Source organism: Muscardinus avellanarius (assembly GCF_963383645.1).
Source record: "Muscardinus avellanarius genome assembly, chromosome: 18".
Classification (NCBI taxonomy): domain Eukaryota; kingdom Metazoa; phylum Chordata; class Mammalia; order Rodentia; family Gliridae; genus Muscardinus; species Muscardinus avellanarius.
Genome location: NC_137804.1, coordinates 38,735,851 through 38,754,693, shown reverse-complemented (window position 1 = coordinate 38,754,693; position 18,843 = coordinate 38,735,851). Strand labels below are relative to the sequence as shown.

The 18,843-nt window shown below is 54.9% G+C and overlaps 1 protein-coding gene across 2 annotated transcripts in view; it reads left to right on the top strand.

The window, feature by feature from the left end:
• Positions 1–8,532: 8,532 nt before the first annotated feature.
• The window catches only part of ADGRL1 (adhesion G protein-coupled receptor L1), a gene marked incomplete at both ends in the record, with an annotated part of 28,455 nt that continues 18,144 nt past the window's right edge, over positions 8,533–18,843 (top strand). Inside the window, 2 exons of one of the 2 annotated variants that reach the window (XM_080715049.1) lie at positions 8,533–8,691; positions 13,432–13,645. In XM_080715049.1, the coding sequence (XP_080571175.1) occupies positions 8,622–8,691; positions 13,432–13,645 (284 nt within the window). The remainder of the gene's footprint in view (positions 8,692–13,431; positions 13,646–18,843) is intronic. The other variant, XM_080715048.1, reaches the window with a different exon arrangement.

The window sequence follows — 18,843 nt, the reverse complement described above, 5'->3', positions numbered from 1 at the left end:
AAGAGACAGAGGGGGGGTGTTTACATCCTCCTGAGGGTAGAAATAAAATGTAAGTGGGGGCAAATGGAAGACCTCATCAGTGGTGTTCAGTACTGAAATGGTTCCTCTCCAAATTCATACTTTGAAGCCCTAAACCCCCAAGGGGCTGTATTTGCAGGTGGGGCCTGCAGGGCCTTTGGGGAGGTAGCTAAGGTCAAGCGAGGTCACAAGGGTGGCTGTAACTCCAGGAGCATGGGCGTCCTCACCAGGGGCCGGAGGCTGCCCAGGGCGCAGGGGAGAGGCCGGCCAGGGACCCGAGGAGGCCGCCTGGGAGTCTGGGAGGGGCCTCAGCAGAAAGCGAAGCCGCCGCCACCTTGCGTGGATTTCTGGCATGATCTTTGCACAGGACCTACTCGCATCTTCCTGTAGACTTTCAACCATCTCCAGATGACTTAGAAGGCTGGGCGCAGGGGCACAGGCCGTCCCAGCGCAGGGGAGGCTGGGAAAAGGGGCGGGGCGTGGTGGCCGCACTTCTAAGTAATTCCAGCATTCGGGAGGCGGAGACCGGAGGATTGCGGTTTGCAGACAGCCTCAGCTCCTTACGAGGCCCTTCAAGACTCAGTGAGACCCTGTTTCAAAAAAGTAGGGCTGGGGGTATAGCTCGGAAATAGAATGCCCCTGGGTTCCATCCCCAGTACCACAAAAAATAAAAAATACAAAGAGGATTGCAGGTTCCAGGCCATCCTCAGCAACTTAGACCCCATTTGAAATAAAAAAAAAAAATACAAGGGATGGGGTTATAACTCAGAGATAGAATGCCCCTGGTTTCAACCTCAGTGTCCCCTCAAAATGTATCTAATAATATAGTGTGTACTTGAGGGGTGCTGGGGTTTGAACCCACGGGACTATACCTGTAGGACCCCAGTCCAATTTAATTTTTTTTTTTTTTTTTATTTTGAAACAGAGTCTCACTAACTTGCTGAGGCTGGCCACAAACCTGCAGTCCTCCTATCTCAGCCTCCCAAGAATTCAAGTGTCCCTACCACTCATGAACACACGTGAAATCGTAACCAGGTGAAGCGCTGGATCTGTTGTTAGTTTGATTGTGATGGATGATTGTGTGTGTGTGTGTGTGTGTGTGTGTGTGTGTGTGTGTGTTACCAAGAATGGAACCCAGGAGCTTTCTACCTCCGGCTATACTCCTAGACCTATTTTGTATTTTATTTGGACACAGGGTCTCACTGCGTTGCTGAGAGCCTCACTAAGTAGCTGAGGCTGGCCTTGAACCTGAGCGATCCTCCTGTCTCAACCTCCCAAGCCACCACGCCCAGATGTCTTTTTATTTTTTTGCAACAGGGTCTCACTGAGTTGCAGAGGGCCTCGCTAAGTAGCTGAGGCTGTCCGTGAACCACGATCCTCCGGTCTCAGCTTCCCGAATGCCGGGATTACAAGCGTGCGCCACCACACCCGGCCCTAAATGTACATAATTTTTATTTGTCAACGGTGCTTTAATGGCACGGGAAGGGAGAAAGAAACCCTTCCATGGGAACAATTCAGAGGTCCATCAGCAATGAACAGATGAAAGTGTCCATTCACACAGTGGAATATTATTCAGCCATTAAAAGGGATGAAGTAGCCGGGCGCGGTGGCGCACGCTTGTAATCCCAGCATTTGGGAGGCTGAGACCGGAAGATCGCGGTTCGCAGACAGCCTCATCTACTTAGTGAGGCCCTCTGCAACTTAGTGAGACCCTGTTTCAAAATAAAGAATAAAAAAAAATAGGGCAAGGGGTGTAGCTTGGAGGTCATATATCCCTGGGTTCCATTCCCAGACCCACCAAAAAAAAAAAAAGGATGAAGGACCTCTTGCTGGAACCCAGAAAACACGTTGCTGAAATAAGCCAGAAATAAAAGGCCAGATGGTGGCGGATCCCACTGTATGAAATATCCTAACTGGCAAATCCACAGGCAGACCGGCTGAGTGGCCGGAGGGCGAGGGCGGGCCGGGAGTTATGCTTCATGGGTGGGGTTCTGTTTGGGGTGATAAGACAGCAGTGGTTGAGAATTTAAACACTGAAGATGTTATGCTGCTTATTTTGTGGCCCTGGGGATTGAACCTGGGGCATTCTATTTTCCAGCCCTATTTTGTTTTATTTTGAAACAGAGTCTCTCTAGGTCATTGAGAGTCTCACTAACTTGCTGAGGCTGTCCTCAAACCTGCAGTCCTCTTGTCTCAGCCTCCCAAGTACTGGGGTCACAAGCGTGCACCATCCTGCTCAGTGAATGCCACTGATTGTACAAGTAAAAGTAGCTTAGAGCCGGGCGCGGTGGGCACGCTTGTAACTCCAGCACTTGGGAGGTTGAGACGGGAGGATCGCGGTTCGCGGACGGCCTCAGCTACTTAGGCCCTTCGCAACTTAGCGAGACCCTATTTCAAAATAAAGAATAAAAAATAGGGCAGGGGATGTAGCTCCGAGGTCAAATGCCCCGGTATTCCATCTCAAGACCCGCAAAAAAATAATAAAAATAAATAAATAACAGGGCTGGGGGGGTAGCTTAGAGGATGCCCCAGAATGCCCCTGGGTTTCATCCCCAGTACAAAAAAAAAAAAAAAAAAAGGCTTAGGAGTCGAGCAGGGTAGTTCACACCTGCAATCCCAATACTTGGGAGGCTGAGACAGGAGGATTGCAGGTTTGAGGACAGCCTCAGCAAGTAGTGAGACTCAACCTTGCAAGACCCTGTTTCCAAATTTAAAAAAAATAATAATAAAATGGGCTGAGGGTGTAGCTTGGAGGTAGAATGCCCCTGGGTTCCATCCCTAGCACCAAAAAAAGAAAAAGGTAGTTTAAATGGCAAAGATTGTATTTAACCAGGCTCCACCTCCAGCCCTATTTTACTTTTATTTGGAGACAGGACCTTACTGAGTTGCAGAGGGCGTCACTAAGTTGCTGAAGTTGGCTGTAAACCTGCGATCCTCCTTCCTCAGCCTCCTCAGTACTGGGATTACAGATGTGCGCCATCACACCCAGCTCAGATACACGTGGTACTGGAAACTGAACCAAGGGGCTTTTTAGCGCCAAGATACAGCCCAAGCCCTATTTTTTAAATTTTGAAATAGGGTCTCCCTAAGTTTCTGAGTGTCACTAGATTGCTGAGGCTGTCCTCAAACCTGCAATCCTCCTGTCTCAGCCTCCCAGGTACTAGGATGACAGGCGTGTGCCATCATACCCACCAGCTCATTTAAATTTTATCTAGCCTGCAGTCCTCTTGCCTCAGTCTCCCGAGAGGCTGGCATGACAGGCCTGTGCCACGGGGCCCACTCACCTTCCTGAATTTAAAAACGAAATGCAGCCGGGCGTGGTGGCGCACGCTTGTCATCCCAGCACTCGGGAGGCTGAGACAGGAGGATCGCAGGTTCACGGCCAACCTCAACTACTTAGTGAGGCCCTCTGCAACTTAGTGAGACCCTGTTTCAAAATAAAGAATGAAAAATAGGGCTGGGGGTGTAGCTCGGAGGAAGAATGCCCCTGGGTACCATCCCCAGTACCAAAAGACAGCTGGGCATGGTGGCACAGGCTTGCCGTCCTAGTACTTGGGAGGCGGAGTCAGGAGGATCGCAGGTTCAAAGCCAGCCCCAGCAACCTAGTGAGACCCTGTTTAAGAGAAGAAAGGGGGAGGGGCTAGGTACAGCTTAGAGACAGAACGCTCCTGGATTCAATTTCTAGCACCACCACCTAAAAAGGAAAAAAAAGTCCCTCTGTCCTCTGGGGAAGTCTGGTGTTTGGGGGCTAATGGATGGGGTGTGACCCGGGCGTGGTGGTGCACGCTTGTGATCCCAGCATTCGGGAGGCTGAGACAGGAGGATCGGGGTTCACGGACAGCCTCGGCCACTTAGGCCCTCTGCAACTCAGTGAGACCCGGTTTCAAAATAAAGAATAAAAAAGCAATAGGGCTGGGGGTGTAGCTCAGAGGTAGAATGCCCCTGGGTTCCATCTGCAGTACCAAAAAAAAAAAAACCCATAAAAAAAATAAAGGGTGGGGTACGGGACAGCTGCTGTGGCTAAATGGGTAGACAGATGGGGCTTACACCCGAACTGGGTCTAGGGGTGAAGAAATGGAGTCAAGGATTTCGCGTTCTAGAGTTTTGAGGGTTTGGGTTTTGTTATTGGTACCAGGGATTGAATCTAGGGGCTTTCTATCACTGAGCCTAGCCTCAGTCCTCTTTTATTTTTTATTTTTATTTTTTTGGTGGTACTGGGGTTCCTGGAAGCCCTTCTACCTCCGGGCTACACTCCCAGACCTATTTTATACTTTTTTATTTTTGGAAATAGGGTCTCTTAAGCCAGAGGGGCTGGCTTCGAACCAGCGCGATCCTCCTGTCTCCGCCTCCCAAGTGCGGGGATGACAAGCGTGCGCCACCACGCCCGGCTTAGTTTTTATTTTGCAACAGGGTCTCGCTAAGTTGCCGAGGCTGTCCTCGAACCTGCGATCCTCTTGTCTCAGCCTCCCCAGTAGCTGGGATGACAGGTGTGCGCCACCTCGCTGGGCGCCAGGGTTTCGGCCAGAGGACCCTGGAGGTGGGGCACTGGCGACGGAGGAGCGGGGCTTTGTTTGGGTCTGGCTGCAGAGCTGTAGACTGAGAGGGGAGCAGCAGGACTGGGGTGCGGTGCACACCTCCTGCTCTGTTGCATTCGAAGCTGTAAGACTGGAGGGGGCAGGGGCTGGGGACCCCGCTGGGGTCTCTGCATTCTGGGGTGCCCTGGCAGGAGGAGAGGCACCACCATCTGTGATCTGTGCGCTGGCGCCCAGGTCCACACGTGGGCATGGACCGACGTCCGTAGCAGCACCCTCAGCGGAGCCACCCCAAGGGCACCGAGCAGGGAGCTGAGCCAGGAGGTGCAGAGAACCAGACCCAGGCGGGGGGCTGCCCCGGACCCCCTTCCCCTGAACCTGTCCGGACCCGATTAGCTTCAGACACCTAGGGCCGCAGACAGGACGCTCGTGAGCCAGGCAGAGGGGTGCCACCTGAAGGTCAAGGTGGCTGGGAAGGGGGGACGAGCCCTAAGGAGCTACCTCTCCTCTGTGAAGACTGACCTGCGCGCACCCTGCAATCCCAGCACTCGGGAGGCCGACGCAGGAGGATCGCGGGTTCCAGGCCAGCCTCAGCTACTTAGCAAGGACAGGGAAGCTCAGAAGGTAGAACACCCCTGAGTTCAATCCCTAGTGACACGCACACGTACGCACGCGCACACACTTTAGGTTCTTGAGAGCTGTGAATTAAAAGCAAAGAGAAGCTAGCCTGGCCTAGTGATGCAGTCCTGTCACCCCAGTGACTCGGGGAGGCCGGGGCAGGAGGATCACAAAGTGGAGGCCCTCCTCCGCAACTGAGTGATACCCTCTCTCAAGAAAAAGGAAAGAGGGCTGGGGTTGTAGCTCAGACGTAGCGCGCACCTGGGTTCAATCCCAGCACCACAAGCAAACACACTAGGAACGCCAAAACAACAGCAGGGCCACGCAAGGGTGTGGAGGCCGCGAGAGGGGCCGTCTTGGGGGGCCTTGGAGTGGAGCCCTGAGAGATGAGGGGGCGCTGCCGCCGAGGAGCAGGGCTTCTGGGGAAGCTTGAAGGCTTGGGATTCTGGAAGGTTCCGGGAGCAAGAGGGCGGGGGAAGCGGATCGGCAGGCTGCACAGGGCCGGGGTGCGCAGCCCCGGCCACGGGGAAGGTGGGTGCTGGGATCAGAGCCCACCCTGATCCCTCAGCTCCACATGGGGGACGGAGGCCAACAGGCCAGGAGGCCGGGGCGGTGTCTGGGGATGGCAGGGCGGTGGCAGAGCTTACGAGGAAGATGGCGGAGATTCTGAATAAGGTCTGAAGTTCGTTCAACAAGTAATTCATTGCTGAGTACCAGGCCTATTCTGAGAGCTGAAGGATGAGGCGGGTGCAGTGGCTTAGAGGTGAGAGAGAGAGAGGGAGGGAGGGAGAGAGGGAGGGAGGGAGAGAGGGAGAGAGGGAGGGAGGGAGGGAGGGAGGGAGGGAGGGAGGAAGAAGAAGACAAAGGAGCAGGAAGAGGAGGAGGAGGAGGAGCCAGGTGCGGTGATGCTCACCTTCTTATAATTACAACTACTCTGGAGGCTGCTGAGACAGGTGGATCGCAGGTTCCCACTCAGTCTGGACAATTAGCAAGACCCTGTCTAGAAGGAAGGAAGGAAGGAAAGAAGGAAGGGAGGGAGGGAGGGAATAAAGGAACTGGGGACACTCACACAATGAGTTGAACCTGTGGGTCAAGGGGAACAAAGGTTTCGCCAGCGTGGGGCGCACACCTGCAATCCCAGGACTTGGGAGGCTGAGACAGGAGGATCACAGGCTCGGGGCCAACTCGGGCAGTTTAGTGAGGCCCTCTGCAACATAGTAAGAACCTGCTCAAAATAAAAAATAAGATAGAGCCAGGGGTGTAGCTCAGAAGTAGAAGGCCCCAGGATTCCACCCCTAGTACTACAAAAACAAACAAAAAAAAAGAAAAGGCCAGCCGGGCGTGGTGGCGCACGCTTGTAATCCCAGCGCTTGGGAGGCGGAGACAGGAGGATCGCGCAGGTTCGAAGCCAGCCACGCTGTCTTAAGAGACCCTGTTTCCAAATAAAAAAATATATAAAAATAGGTCTGGGAGTGTAGCCCGGAGGTAGAAGGTCTTCCAGGAACCCCAGTACCACCAAAAAAAAAAAAAAGGCTAAGAGAGATTTTAAGTGTTCCCACCACAGAAAAGTAAGTAGAGTATGTATAGGGGCCCTCACCTGTAATCGCAGCAGGGGGAGGCTGAGGCAGGAGGATCTCAGGTTTGCAGCCAGCCTCAGCTGCCTAGGCCCTCCGCAACTCTGACCCTGTTTCACAATACTAGAACAGCCTGGGGTGGTGGTGCTTGCCTGTAATCCCAGTACTTGGGAGACAGAGACAAGAGGATGACAGGTTCTCAGCCAGCCTCAACTCGCAGCAACTTAGTGGAACCCTGTTTCCAAATAAAAAATAAAATAGGGCTGGGGGTAAAAGCCAGAGGTAGAAGGCCCCTGGGTTCCACCCCTAGTATGAAAATTTAATTAATTAATTAATTAATTAAACGGCTGAGAGTGTGGCTCAGAGGAAGAGCCCCCTAGGTTCTATCTTCAGTACCACAAAAATAATAAATAAAAATAAACACTGGGGATAAAACAGTCCAGTGATTCCTGCCGGGGACTTTCTGTACATGGGAACCAATACCCAGAGCAGCCAGTCACGTGGGCAACTTGTGGCCACATGGTCGCATGCAGGCCTGCACAGTGACACCCACCTGTAATCCCAGTTCTTGGGAGGCTGAGACAGGAGGATTGCAGGTTGGAGGCCAGCCTCAGCTACTTAGGTCCTTCAGTAACTTAGTGAGACCCTGTTTTAAAATAATAAAAAGGTCTAGGAGTGTAGCTGGGAGGTAGAAGTGCTCTGGGTTCAACCTTCAAAGGTACAAAAAAAAAAAAAATTGTTGCTTGCAGAGAAAAAGTACACAGGCCCTGGGGCAGGGCCTGGGTGGCGCAGAAATGGCGTTGGGATCTAACTGGGCAGATAAGTGGGCTTTGCAGAGGCTTTGAGGGGAGGCAGCAGTTAGGGGTGTGTTGAGAAATTCCACACCGGAGAGGAGAGATTGGGAGCGTGTGGTGTTGAGTGGGCGAGGACAGAGCCTGGGGTCCCGCTCAGCGGCGCCCTCCGGCTCTCTCCAGCAATTGAGCTTTAGCGAGCTTTGGGCCAGGCCCACGGAAGTAAAGCAAAAAGCTGAGGACAGAGACCTGGCTACGCAGCCCCGAGAGCATCCGCGGGGGGACTGGGGCAGCGCGGAGGGGGAAGACATGGTCAGAACACAACTCCGCCCAGGGAAAGACACCCTCGTCCCGACCCTGCATCCCCCAGGGAGCACCCCCTCCGCCCGCCCGCCTGCCCGTCTCCAGCATGCCCCGAGGGTCCCCTGGAGGGAAAGAGGGGACTCGGGCATCCTGGTCCCTGATCTGTGGCGCCAGCCAGCTGGATTCTAATTAGCTGCCAGGGTGCGGGAGACAGGAAGCAGGGGGCTGGGGCGGGGCGTGGGTCCTCCCTGGAAGAGGTCCCCTCCCCTCCCTCCATCCCTCCCCATGGGTCCTCCCTGGAAGAGGTCCCCTCCCCTCCCTCCATCCCTCCCGTGGGTCCTCCCTGGAAGAGGTCCCCTCCCTCCCTCCCTCCCTCCCTCCCTCCCCATCGGCAGGGATGCTGGGTCTTATGAACCCAAGCGGTCAGTCTTAGGGACTCGGAAGGGCTTCGGGTACAGGTAGGCACCGGCGGTGACGTCTCACCGAGCTGGCCTCTGGCGCTTCTGGTGGGGAAGAGGCGGAGGGCTGTTTGGTTGGAGGCCCCGACCCGGTGGGTGCCGGGATGCACAGATGGGCAGCTTCTGTCTGCTACGGGAGGCCCAGGAGGTGCTGGGCGTGAGGCGGGAGCCCCCAGGCATCGGCAGGGATGAGGGGCGCGGCCGGCCCGGCTCACGCCTGTGTCCTCCTCTAGGCTGGTGGGCCAGGCCGCGGTGTCTGCTGGGTGATGCGAGGAGCGGCCTTTCACACAGGCCACTGAGAGCCCCGGACGCTCTCCGGACGCCGCCATGGCCCGCCTGGCTGCAGTTCTCTGGAGTTTCTGTGTCACGGCTGTCCTGGTCACCTCGGCCACACAAGGTAGGTATTGCTGGAGTCGGGTATTGCTCTGGCCGTGTCTCCAAAACCCAGCCAGAGGTGGGATGAAATTGGAGATCCCTTCTGACGGCTTGGTAAGGATCCACAGCCCCGTCCCAGTCCCTGTTCCCAGGCCTCTGCTGGATCAGGGTGGGGGCACACCGGGATTTCGTCCCCAACCCAGGCCTTCCTACACCCCCAGCAAGTCAGCCAGGCCAGGGTGACGGAGGCTGGCGCACGAGGCCCTCTAGGACCAGGACGGGCCTTCCTGGGGGGCTGGTTCTCCCTCCCTCCCTCCCTCCCTTTCCGTCTGATTACATCTCCAAGACTCTCACTGGGAGGAAAGCTTAATTAAAGCATGCCCGCTGACGTTTATTTAAAAACAACTAATTACCCGGCTCGGCCCTATGCCGGCCCCGGGATCCTGCACACGCCACAATTAGTGCCCAGAGCTTGCCCGCCCACCCTCGCCGATTACCAATTACGATGCCCACGGTGGCCCCAGGCGGGCGTGAGGGCAGGCTGGGAGACGGGCCTGTGAAGGGGGCTCTCGTCTCGCCCCTCACTCCTGGAGGTGCCCCCCGCCTGCCCCGTCTAGAGGCTGTTGCCCATGGAGCTGACAAGCCGGGGCCTCTGCCGCCAGCCCTGACCTTGGGAAAGTACAAAGGCGGACGCTGTCCAGCTGTGCCCGGGGCCTCGGCTCCCCTGGCCCCCCCAAGTTCTCTGCCCATCTGGGTCCTGCCCCACAGCCCCAGCTGGGCTGGGAGGGGCCGCCTCCACCCCCAGACCCGTCTGAGCCAGCCCTCCACCCCCGGCCTCCCTTCCAGGCCTGAGGAGGCTAAATTTAGATGGGAAAGCAGATGGTGTTAGAGGAACACATGTAAAACTTTTTCCCAACTGAGACTCAATTCACCCCAAAAAACCCCGGGGCCTAGCTGTCATAACCCCGTGGGGACTGGGCAGGCAGCAGGGGGACCAGATCTCTGCAAAGGGGCTGCACGGCTCTGCTGCCGTCACGCCCCTGAGCCCTACCTGGAGCTGCAGCCCCACCCCGGGCCTCTGGAGGGTGACATAGATGAGCCGCCAGCCAGGCGGTGGCTGAGCCCGTCTCCAGCTGGCATCTTGATCCGGGCTGTCTGGCTCCCAGGTCCGAGCTCCATGTCCCGGATGCGGCATGATGTCTGGGAATCAAGTCTGTCACAGCAGCCCCGAGATGTGTCCCCCAGATAAAATACCGAGGAGGCCTTTTCCTGGGCAGGCCCCAGGCTCACAGCTGCCTTCTAGACCATTCTCTAGGAGGGCCTGGGCTCCCTGCAGTACAATCCTGGGCTGTGGGGCCCATTTTGCAGATTGGCAGACTGATTCCCCGGGAGTTCGGACTATCTCATCATGAGCAGGCCTCAGAATCGCCGCCTGTTCGCCTAACTCGCAGGCTTCTGGTTTCAGGCTCGGGTTTGGGGGGCCTGGGGTGGGGCGCCTGCAGCTGGGAAGCAGTAAAGCCAGTCTTATATGGTCTCATCTGGAAACATGGGCACACATTTGGAAGCCCCGACACACTCAGGCTCGGGGATCCGCTGTGGGGACTGGCAGAACTTCACCAGAAGCCGTTATGCTTGGACACAGAGTCGCCAGCAAATGAAGATGCACAGGGAAGTGAGGGCCGTCCGGGCACGGGCTTCCGGCTGTCCTCTTCCGGTGGATCGTAAATAGCACCAGCTCCAGCACCAGGCGGCAGGCACGCGGAGCGCACCGCCAACCTGTCGTCTCCGACTTTTTTTTTTTTTTTTGGTGATACTGGAGACAGAAAAGGGCAGTCTGTTTCCGGGCTACACCCCCAGCCCTATTTTTATTTTTTATTTTGAAACAGGGTCTCACTAAGTGGCCAGGGCCGGCTTTGAACCTGTGATCCTTCTGGCTCAGCCTGGGATTACAGGTGTGTGTCCTCGCGCCTGGCTGGTGTCCAGGGTCTTCGCTGGCGCTCCATCGTGTACACGTGGCTGAGCCTCCAGGGGTCGGCTGATGTCCTGCCTCCAGGGCCCCCACCACGGTTAGGAGGCCCATTTGCTAAGGCTGTGTGATAAAGCACCACAGTCTGCATGGCTTCGACAACAGAATTTATTTATTTTTGGTGCACTAGAGATTGAACCCAGGAGCATTCTACTTCTGATCTACTGCCCAACTCTTTTTTTTTTTTTTGAGACAGGATCCCACTAAATTGCTGAGACTGACCTCAATCCTGTGACCTCAATCCTCCTTTCTCAGCCTCCGAACTCTTAGTATTATAGGGGAACATCAGCCCGGCGCGGTGGCGCCCACCTGTAATCCCGGTACTCGGGAGGCTGAAACAGGAGGGTTGTAGGTTCGAGGACAGCCTCAGAAAGTAGTGAGACTCTTCTCAACCTAGTGAGACCTTGTTTCTAAATAAAAATAAAGTAGGGCTGGGGGTATAGCTCAGAGGTAGAATGCCCATGGGTTCAATCCTCAGTCCCAAAAAATAAAAAGAGAGAGAAGAAGAAAAGAAAGTTAGGAGAATATCACCAGGCTGGGCTCTCTATTTACTTTTTGTGGTGAGAACACTTAAAATCTCTCTTAGGAGCCAGGCATGGTGGCTCAGCTCGAAATCCCAGCATTCAGGAGGCGAAGACCGGAGGATCGCAGTTCGCGGACAGCCTCAGCTACTTAGCGCGGCCCTTCGCAACTCACTGAGACCCTGTTTCGAAAATAAAAAAAGACTAAGGCGGGCGTGGTGATGCACGCTTGTAATCCCCGCACTTGGGAGGCTGAGACAGGAGGATCGCATGGGCTCGAAGCCAGCCTCAGCTACTTAGTGAGACCCTGTTTCCAAATAAAATATAAAATAAATCTGGGAGCTGGGTGTGGTGGCACACACTTGTAGTCCCAGCATTCGGGAGGCTGAGACAGGAGGATTGTGGTTTATAGACAGCCTCAGCTACTTAGTGAGGCCCTCCGCAACTCAGTGAGACCCTGTTTCAAAATAAAGAATAAAAAATAGGGCAGGGGGTGTAGCTCAGAGGTCGAATGCTCCTGGGTTCCATCCCCAGACCTGCAAAAAAATTTTAAAAATAAAAAAATAAAATAAAGTAGGTCTGGGAGTATAGCCGGGGGGTAGAAAAGCCCCTAGATTCCACCCCTAGTACCACCATAAATAAATAAGTAAATACATACATACATACATACATACATACTAGCTGGGCGTGGTGGTGCACACTTGTAATCCCAGCATTTGGGAGGCTGAAACAGGAGGATCCAGGTTCAGGGACAGCCTCAGCTGCTTAGTGAGGCTCTTTGCCATTCAGTGAGATCCTGTTTCAAAATAAAGAATAAGCTGGGCTTAGTGGCGCGCGCTTGTAATCCCCGCGCTTGGGAGGCTGACACAGGAGGATGGTGCAGGTTCGAAGCCAGCCTCAGCTACTTAGTGAGGCTCTCAGCAACTCAGTGAGACCCTGTTTCCAAATAAAATAGAAAATACATCGGGGAGCATAGCCCAGAGGTAGAAAGCCTCTGGGTTCTACCCCCAGTACCAATAGATAAATAAATAAACAAAGAATAAAAAATAGGTCTGGGGGTGTCGTTCGGAGGTAGAATGTCCCTGAGTTCCATCCCCAGTACTGCAATAATTAATTAATTAAAAAACAGGGCTGGAGGTGTAGCTCGGAGGTGCAATGCCCCTGGGTTCCATCCCCAGTACCACACACAAAAAACCCCACCTTGTAGCCATTTCCAAGTTACCGCACTGTCACTAACTGTAGTTTGCTATGTTGCCTAATGTATCTCTTGAACTGCCATCTCTGTAACTTTGTATCCCAGACCCACATTGTACCAATGCCTCCAGTTTGTTTATTTATTTATAGTACGGGTCCGAGCTATGGCCCCAGCCCTAGTTTTTATTCTTTTTTTTTGGGGGGGTTACTAGGGGTGGAACCCAGAAGCTTTCTACCTCCGGGCTATACTCCCAGACCTTTTTTTCATACTTTATTTGGAAACAGGGTCTCACTAAGTTGCCGAGAGCCTCACTAAGCAGCTGAGGCTGGCTTCGAACCCGCGCGATCCTCCTGTCTCAGCCTCCCAAGCGCGGGGATTACAAGGGTGCGCCACCACGCCCGGCTTATTCTTTATTTTGAAACAGGGTTTCACTGAGTTGCGGAGGGCCCCACTAAGTAGCTGAGGTTGGCCCTGAACTTGAGATCTTCCTGTCTCAGCCTCCCAAGTATTAAGATTACAAGGGCGCGCCACCACACCCAGCCCACATTTATTTTTTTATTTTGAGACAATCTGGCTAAATTGCCTAGACTGAGCTCAGACTTGAGGTTCCCCTGCCTCCGCCTCCCGAGTAGCTGGGATCACCAGAGTACACCGCTGAACCTGGCTCATGCTCTTTCTCTTTTGTGTGGCACGGGGATTGAACCCAGGGGTACTCTACCCCTGAGCCACACCCCTATCCCTTTTTACTTTTTTCTTTTGAGACAGGGTCTTGCTAAATTGCTAAGGCTGGCTTGAAACTGTGATCTTCCTGCCTCAGCCTCCCAAGTCCTGGGATTACAGGTCCTATCAGGCAGGACGGGGATGGGTGCCCGGGAGCCCGGGGAAGGGCGGCTCTCTTGGGGCTGGGGATCATCTTTTCCATTCAAGCAGCCGCACCAAGAAGCCATTTTACCGCTGCATAGGCTGATGCTCACGCAGCCGGCTTCCCCGGCCTGCTGACACCACCCATCCTCCCTGCAGGCCTGAGCCGTGCCGGGCTCCCTTTTGGGCTGATGCGGCGGGAGCTGGCCTGCGAAGGCTACCCCATCGAGCTGCGGTGCCCGGGCAGCGACGTCATCATGGTGGAGAACGCCAACTACGGGCGCACCGACGACAAGATCTGCGACGCGGACCCTTTCCAGATGGAGAACGTGCAGTGCTACCTGCCCGACGCGTTCAAGATCATGTCGCAGAGGTGAGGCTCCGTGCGCCCGGCCCCGTGGCTGCCGCTTCCCATCCACGTGTCTCCTCTGCAGAGACTAGGACCTGGCTCGTCTCCCTAAGCTGACCTGCACCCACAGGGGCCCTCGCCCACCCTACCCTGCCCCATCACCTCAAGGGCTTGTTCCCGCGGGGCAGGTAGGGGCAGCAAGACAGCCGGGCGGGGTGGCGCACGCTTGTCATCCCAGCATCTGGGAGGCTGAGACAGGAGGATCGCTGTTCACCGACAATCTCAGCTACTACTTAGGCCCTTTGCAACTCAGTGAGATCCTGTTTCAAAATAAAGAATACAAAATAGGGCTGGGAGTGTAGCTCGGAGGTGGAATGCCCCTGGGTTCCATCTCCAGGACCGCAAAAAATAAAAGAAAGAGGGCACCAGGCACAGCGGGGTCCATGCCTGTAATCCCAGTGCTTGGGAGTCTGAGACAGGAGGATTGCAGGTTCGAGGCCAGTGTCAGCAACTTAGAAAGACTCTCAACAACCTAGCAAGATTCTTTTTCAAACAAACAATAAAAAGCACAGGGGACATAGCTCAGAGGTAGAATCCCCCAGGCTCAATCTCTAGTTTCCCCCTATACCTGCCCCCCAAAAAAACAGGGGCAGCCAGGGCCAGGGGAGAGTGCCGTGCGAGGCTGAGCTGTCCTGCACGCCCAGAGGATGGGAAGACTGTGTAGCTGTGAGTGTGTCTACGTAGTAGTGTTGCTGCGTGTACCTACGACTGCCTGTGTTAATATCGGGTGTGTATTTGTGCCTATGAGTGTTTGAGCGTTTGTCTTTCAAAGTGTGTACTTATGAGTGGCTCTGGGTCCCCATGTCTGAGTGTGTGTGTGTGTGTGTGTGTGTGTGTGTGTGTGTGTGTGTGTATGCAGGTGTGTTTGTGTTGGGGATGTGTGCTTGGAACTGAGTGTGCTGGCATGTGTTTGCTGGTATGTGTGTATGAGTTTGGGTGTGAATGTGTGTGGCTGTGCTTTGGAGGGCTGTTTGCTGGTATGACTTGTTTGTGAGCAGGTGTGTGGCTCAGTGTGCCTGTGGCCAGCTGTAGGCTGTAGGGGTGCTGGCACGACTAGGCCCCAGCCAGCCCATCTGGGACTGCTAGCATTTCCTTCCGGCCACACCCAGCACCTGGCCACAGCCACCTCCGCCCTGGATGCCGCGGCATCCTCCCTCGACCGCCCTCATTCCTGCTACGATCCAGTCTCCCCTCAGCAGCCAGCAGGTGCCTGTGAACACCGCCTTCCACCCAACCCTTCTCTGCTCAGAACTCTCCACACTCCCCCTCTCTGGGCAGAGGCCTTGCACAGCCAGCCCATCCGGCCGCGCCTGCCTGCCCTCACACAGCAAGCAGCTCAGGCCCTCCTCTGGTGGTGCTGGGACTGAGGCCAGGAGCATTCTACCTCCGAGCCACACCCCCAGCCCTATTTCATTTTTATTTTTTTATTTTATTGTTTTTTATTTTGGGTGGTACTGGGGTTTCTGAAGCCCTTCTACCTCCGGGCTACACTCCCAGACCTATTTTATACTTTTTATTTGGAAACAGGGTCTCTTAAGCCAGCGCGGCTGGCTTCAAACCTGCGCGATCCTCCTGTCTCCGCCTCCCAGGCACGGGATGACAAGCGTGCCCACCGCGCCCGGCTTTCATTTTTATTTTGAAACAAGGTCTCAGGTTGATGAGTCTCGCTCCTTGCTGAGGCTGTCCTTGAACCTGCCATCTTCCCGCCTCAGCCTCCCCAGTGCTGGGACGACAGGTGAGGCCACTGCTGCCGGCAGCAGGACTTCCTGTGGGTCTCAGCACGAACTGTTCACTCTGCCTGGATTCTGCTCCCTGGCGTCCAGATGGCCCTTCTTGATCCTTACTTGTGACTTCTGTTTTTTGGTGGTACTGGGGATGGAACCCGGGAACGCTCTACCTCCGAGCTACATCCCAGCCTTTTTTTTTTTATCTGAAACAGGGCCTTGTTGAGTTGCCAGTGCTGGCCTCAAACCTGCAGCCCTCTTGTCTGAGCCTCACCCCTGTAATCCCGCACCTGGGTCGCAGGTGTGGGCCCCGGCAGCCGGCCTGGCTACTTGTGGCTTTCTTTGCCTGACTTCAGGGGGCTCTTTCTGAACTCTGAGATTGCCAGCGCCCCTCCCATTTCCTCTTCCCTTCCCGGCTGGTCTCTGAGCCCTGCCATCCACCATGTTTCCACCCAGTACTCTGCCCCCATGTGGTGTCCGCTCATAGGTCTTCCTGCCTTGGGCCATCAGCCCACGGGGACAGGGGCGACTCCCCATGGTGCTGAGGTCAGGTGCCTGGCAGGCACTCCCCGAATGGCCTGACAGCTCTGGGGCGCTCCGGGCCCTTGGCAGAGAATGGGAAAGGGGAGGGGGGCTGGGGCCAGCGGCTAGGAAAGGAGGCCACCAAGACCCTCGGGAGTGGCAGCAGGGCCTGCATCCTCTCTTCAGACTCCACCCCGACGCCCCACTCAGGGGCCTCCTACTTCTCCAGACCCCCCAGGGCCTCCCCACACCTAGGACAGCAGCTGCCTTGGCTCCGCACCCCTGGGAGGCGTGGTGAGGCCTCTGGAGCGGCGCAGCAGGACCTGGGGCCTGTGTCCCAGCCCAGTGCTCCACCACCAAAACCTGGAAGCCCCCAGTGTGACGCGCACCTGGAATCCCAGGACTGGGGAGGCTGAGACAGGACGATTGCCTCAGCCACCTAGTGAGACCCTGTTTCAAAATAAAAAGGGCTAGGGTGGGGTGTAGCTCAGGCAGAATGCCCCTGGGTTCCATACCCAGTACTGCCACACACACACACACAAAAAAATAGCCATTTTATTTATTTATTTTTGTTTTGTTTTGTTTTTGGTGGTACTGGGGTTCCTAGAAGCCCTTCTACCTCTGGGCTACACTCCCAGACCTATTTTATATTTTTATATTTGGAAACAGGGTCTCTTAAGCCAGCGAGGCTGGCTCCGAACCAGCGTGATCCTCCTGTCTCCTCCTCCCAAGTGCGGGGACGACAAGCGTGCACCACCGCGCCCGGCTAAAAATAGCCATTTTAAAGTGAACACAGAGGAGTGCGGTGGCACACACCTGTATTCCCAGTACTTGAGAGGCTGAGACAGGAGGATCCCAGGTTCGAGGACAGCCTCAGTAAATGGTGAGATTCTCATCAACTGAGTGAGACCCTGTTTCAAAATAAAAATAAAAGTCAGGTTGGGGATGTAGCGTGGAGGTAGAATGACCCTGGGTTCCTTCCCCAGTTCCCCCAAATAAAATAAAGTGGACATATTCCATGACATTTAGTATATTCACAGTGTTTGCATTTATAATGCGAGGCTCTCAGCCCTCTCTGCTTAGTTCCGGAGCATCCCGTCACCCCAGAAAGCCACATCCCCACCAGCAGTTGCTCCCCACTCCCCTTACACCAGCCCGATGGCCGCTCCGCTGCTCCTGTCCCTTGGGCTGGTCTGTCGGGACCTGCCCTGTAACTGCGCCAGACACTGGCTCTTTCAGGCCTGGCTTCTTTGACTTGCATCTCTGTCCAGGGTTAGCCCTGCTGTAGCAGGGACCTGCGCGCCGTTCCTCTGTGTGGCCGAGTGTTACACACAAACACACACACACACACACACACACACACACACACACACCTGGGGAGCGCCAGGAGTTGAACCCAGGCCGCTACACCCCAGCCCCTTTGGGTCTTGGTAAGTTGCTGAGACTGGCCTCGAACCTGTGATCCTCCTGTCTCAGCCTCCCAAACTGGGATCACAGGCTGCACCACCACACCAAGTAATATTTTATTGTATGGATGGCCCCCGTTTTGTTCATCCGACGGTGAACATTTGGGCCGTCGCCCCCTTGGGTGGATGAAGGTTGTACAGTCGTGAACACGGGCGCAGGATTTGCTTGACCACCAGGCCACTGGCCCCTAACTAGGAGTGGGATTGCTGGGTCGTGCGGTCGCTCTGTTTCATCTTTTGAGGCCAGTTTTCTGCTTTTCAAGAAGGGGGTGACATGGGTGGATATGGTCAGAGCCTCTGACCAGCTCTTTTCCGTGTTGGAAACCAGGGCCTTTCACACACTACCCACGAAGTACATCCCCAGCCACAGGATTCAGCCATCATTTTTTGGTACTAGGAATAGAAGTGTGTGTGTGTGTGTGTGTGTGTGTGTGTGTGTGTGTGTGTGTGTACTGGGGATTGAACTCGCGCATTCTACCTCCAAGCTACACCTCCACACCTATTCTTTTTTTATTTGAAACAGGGTCTCAGTAAGTTTTGGACAGCCTCACCAACTTGCTGGGGCTGGTCTCAAACCATCAATCCTCCTGTTTCAGCCTCTTCAGTACTGGGGTTACAGGCATGTGCCATCACACCTGGTTGGGACTGGGAATCGAACTCAGGGGGATTCTACCTCTGAGCTATATCCCCACACTTTTTTTATTTAATTTAATTTATTTATTTTTGTGCCTGTGTGTAGGGGTGGGTCTGGGGATGGAACCCAGGGGCACTTGACCTCTGAGCTACACCCCCTGCCCTATTTTTTATTCTTTATTTTGAAACAGGGTCTCACTAAGTTACGGAGGGCCTCACTAAGTAACTTAGGCTGTCTGCGAACTGTGATCCTCCAGTCCCAGCCTCCCAAATGCTGGAATTACAAGCCTGCGCCACCACGCCCGGCTCTAATTTTTTATTTCAAAACAGGGTCTCACTAGGTTGCTGAGGACCTTGCTAAGTTGCCGAGGCTGGCCTCGAACCTGCAATCCTCCTGCCTCAGCCTCCTAAGAACTGGAATGACAGGCGTGCACCATTTGCGCTCAACACCATCTTTCTCCTTGTCCCCCTGCAAGACTCTGGGACCTCTGTTGAGTTTCTGCTTTGCACTAGCACTCCATAGTTAAGGGCCGGGCCGAAGAAGATACAAGGGCTTCTGATACCCCAGGCTGTCGAGACCGTGGGAGGCCTCTCCAGTTCTTTCCCGCACGCCCTGTCCTGCGGGCCTGTCCTGTTGTCTATGGGGATGAACGGCAGTGAGAAGCATCTTTTAGACCCTGCTAAGCAGGCCCACCTGAGAAGCCGGAGGAGACTGGGGGTGGGGCTTCCTGCAAGAAACAAAAACATCAGCCAGGTACATGCCTGTAAATTCCAGAATTTGGGAGGTTGAGGGAAGAGCATGGCACATTTGAAGCCA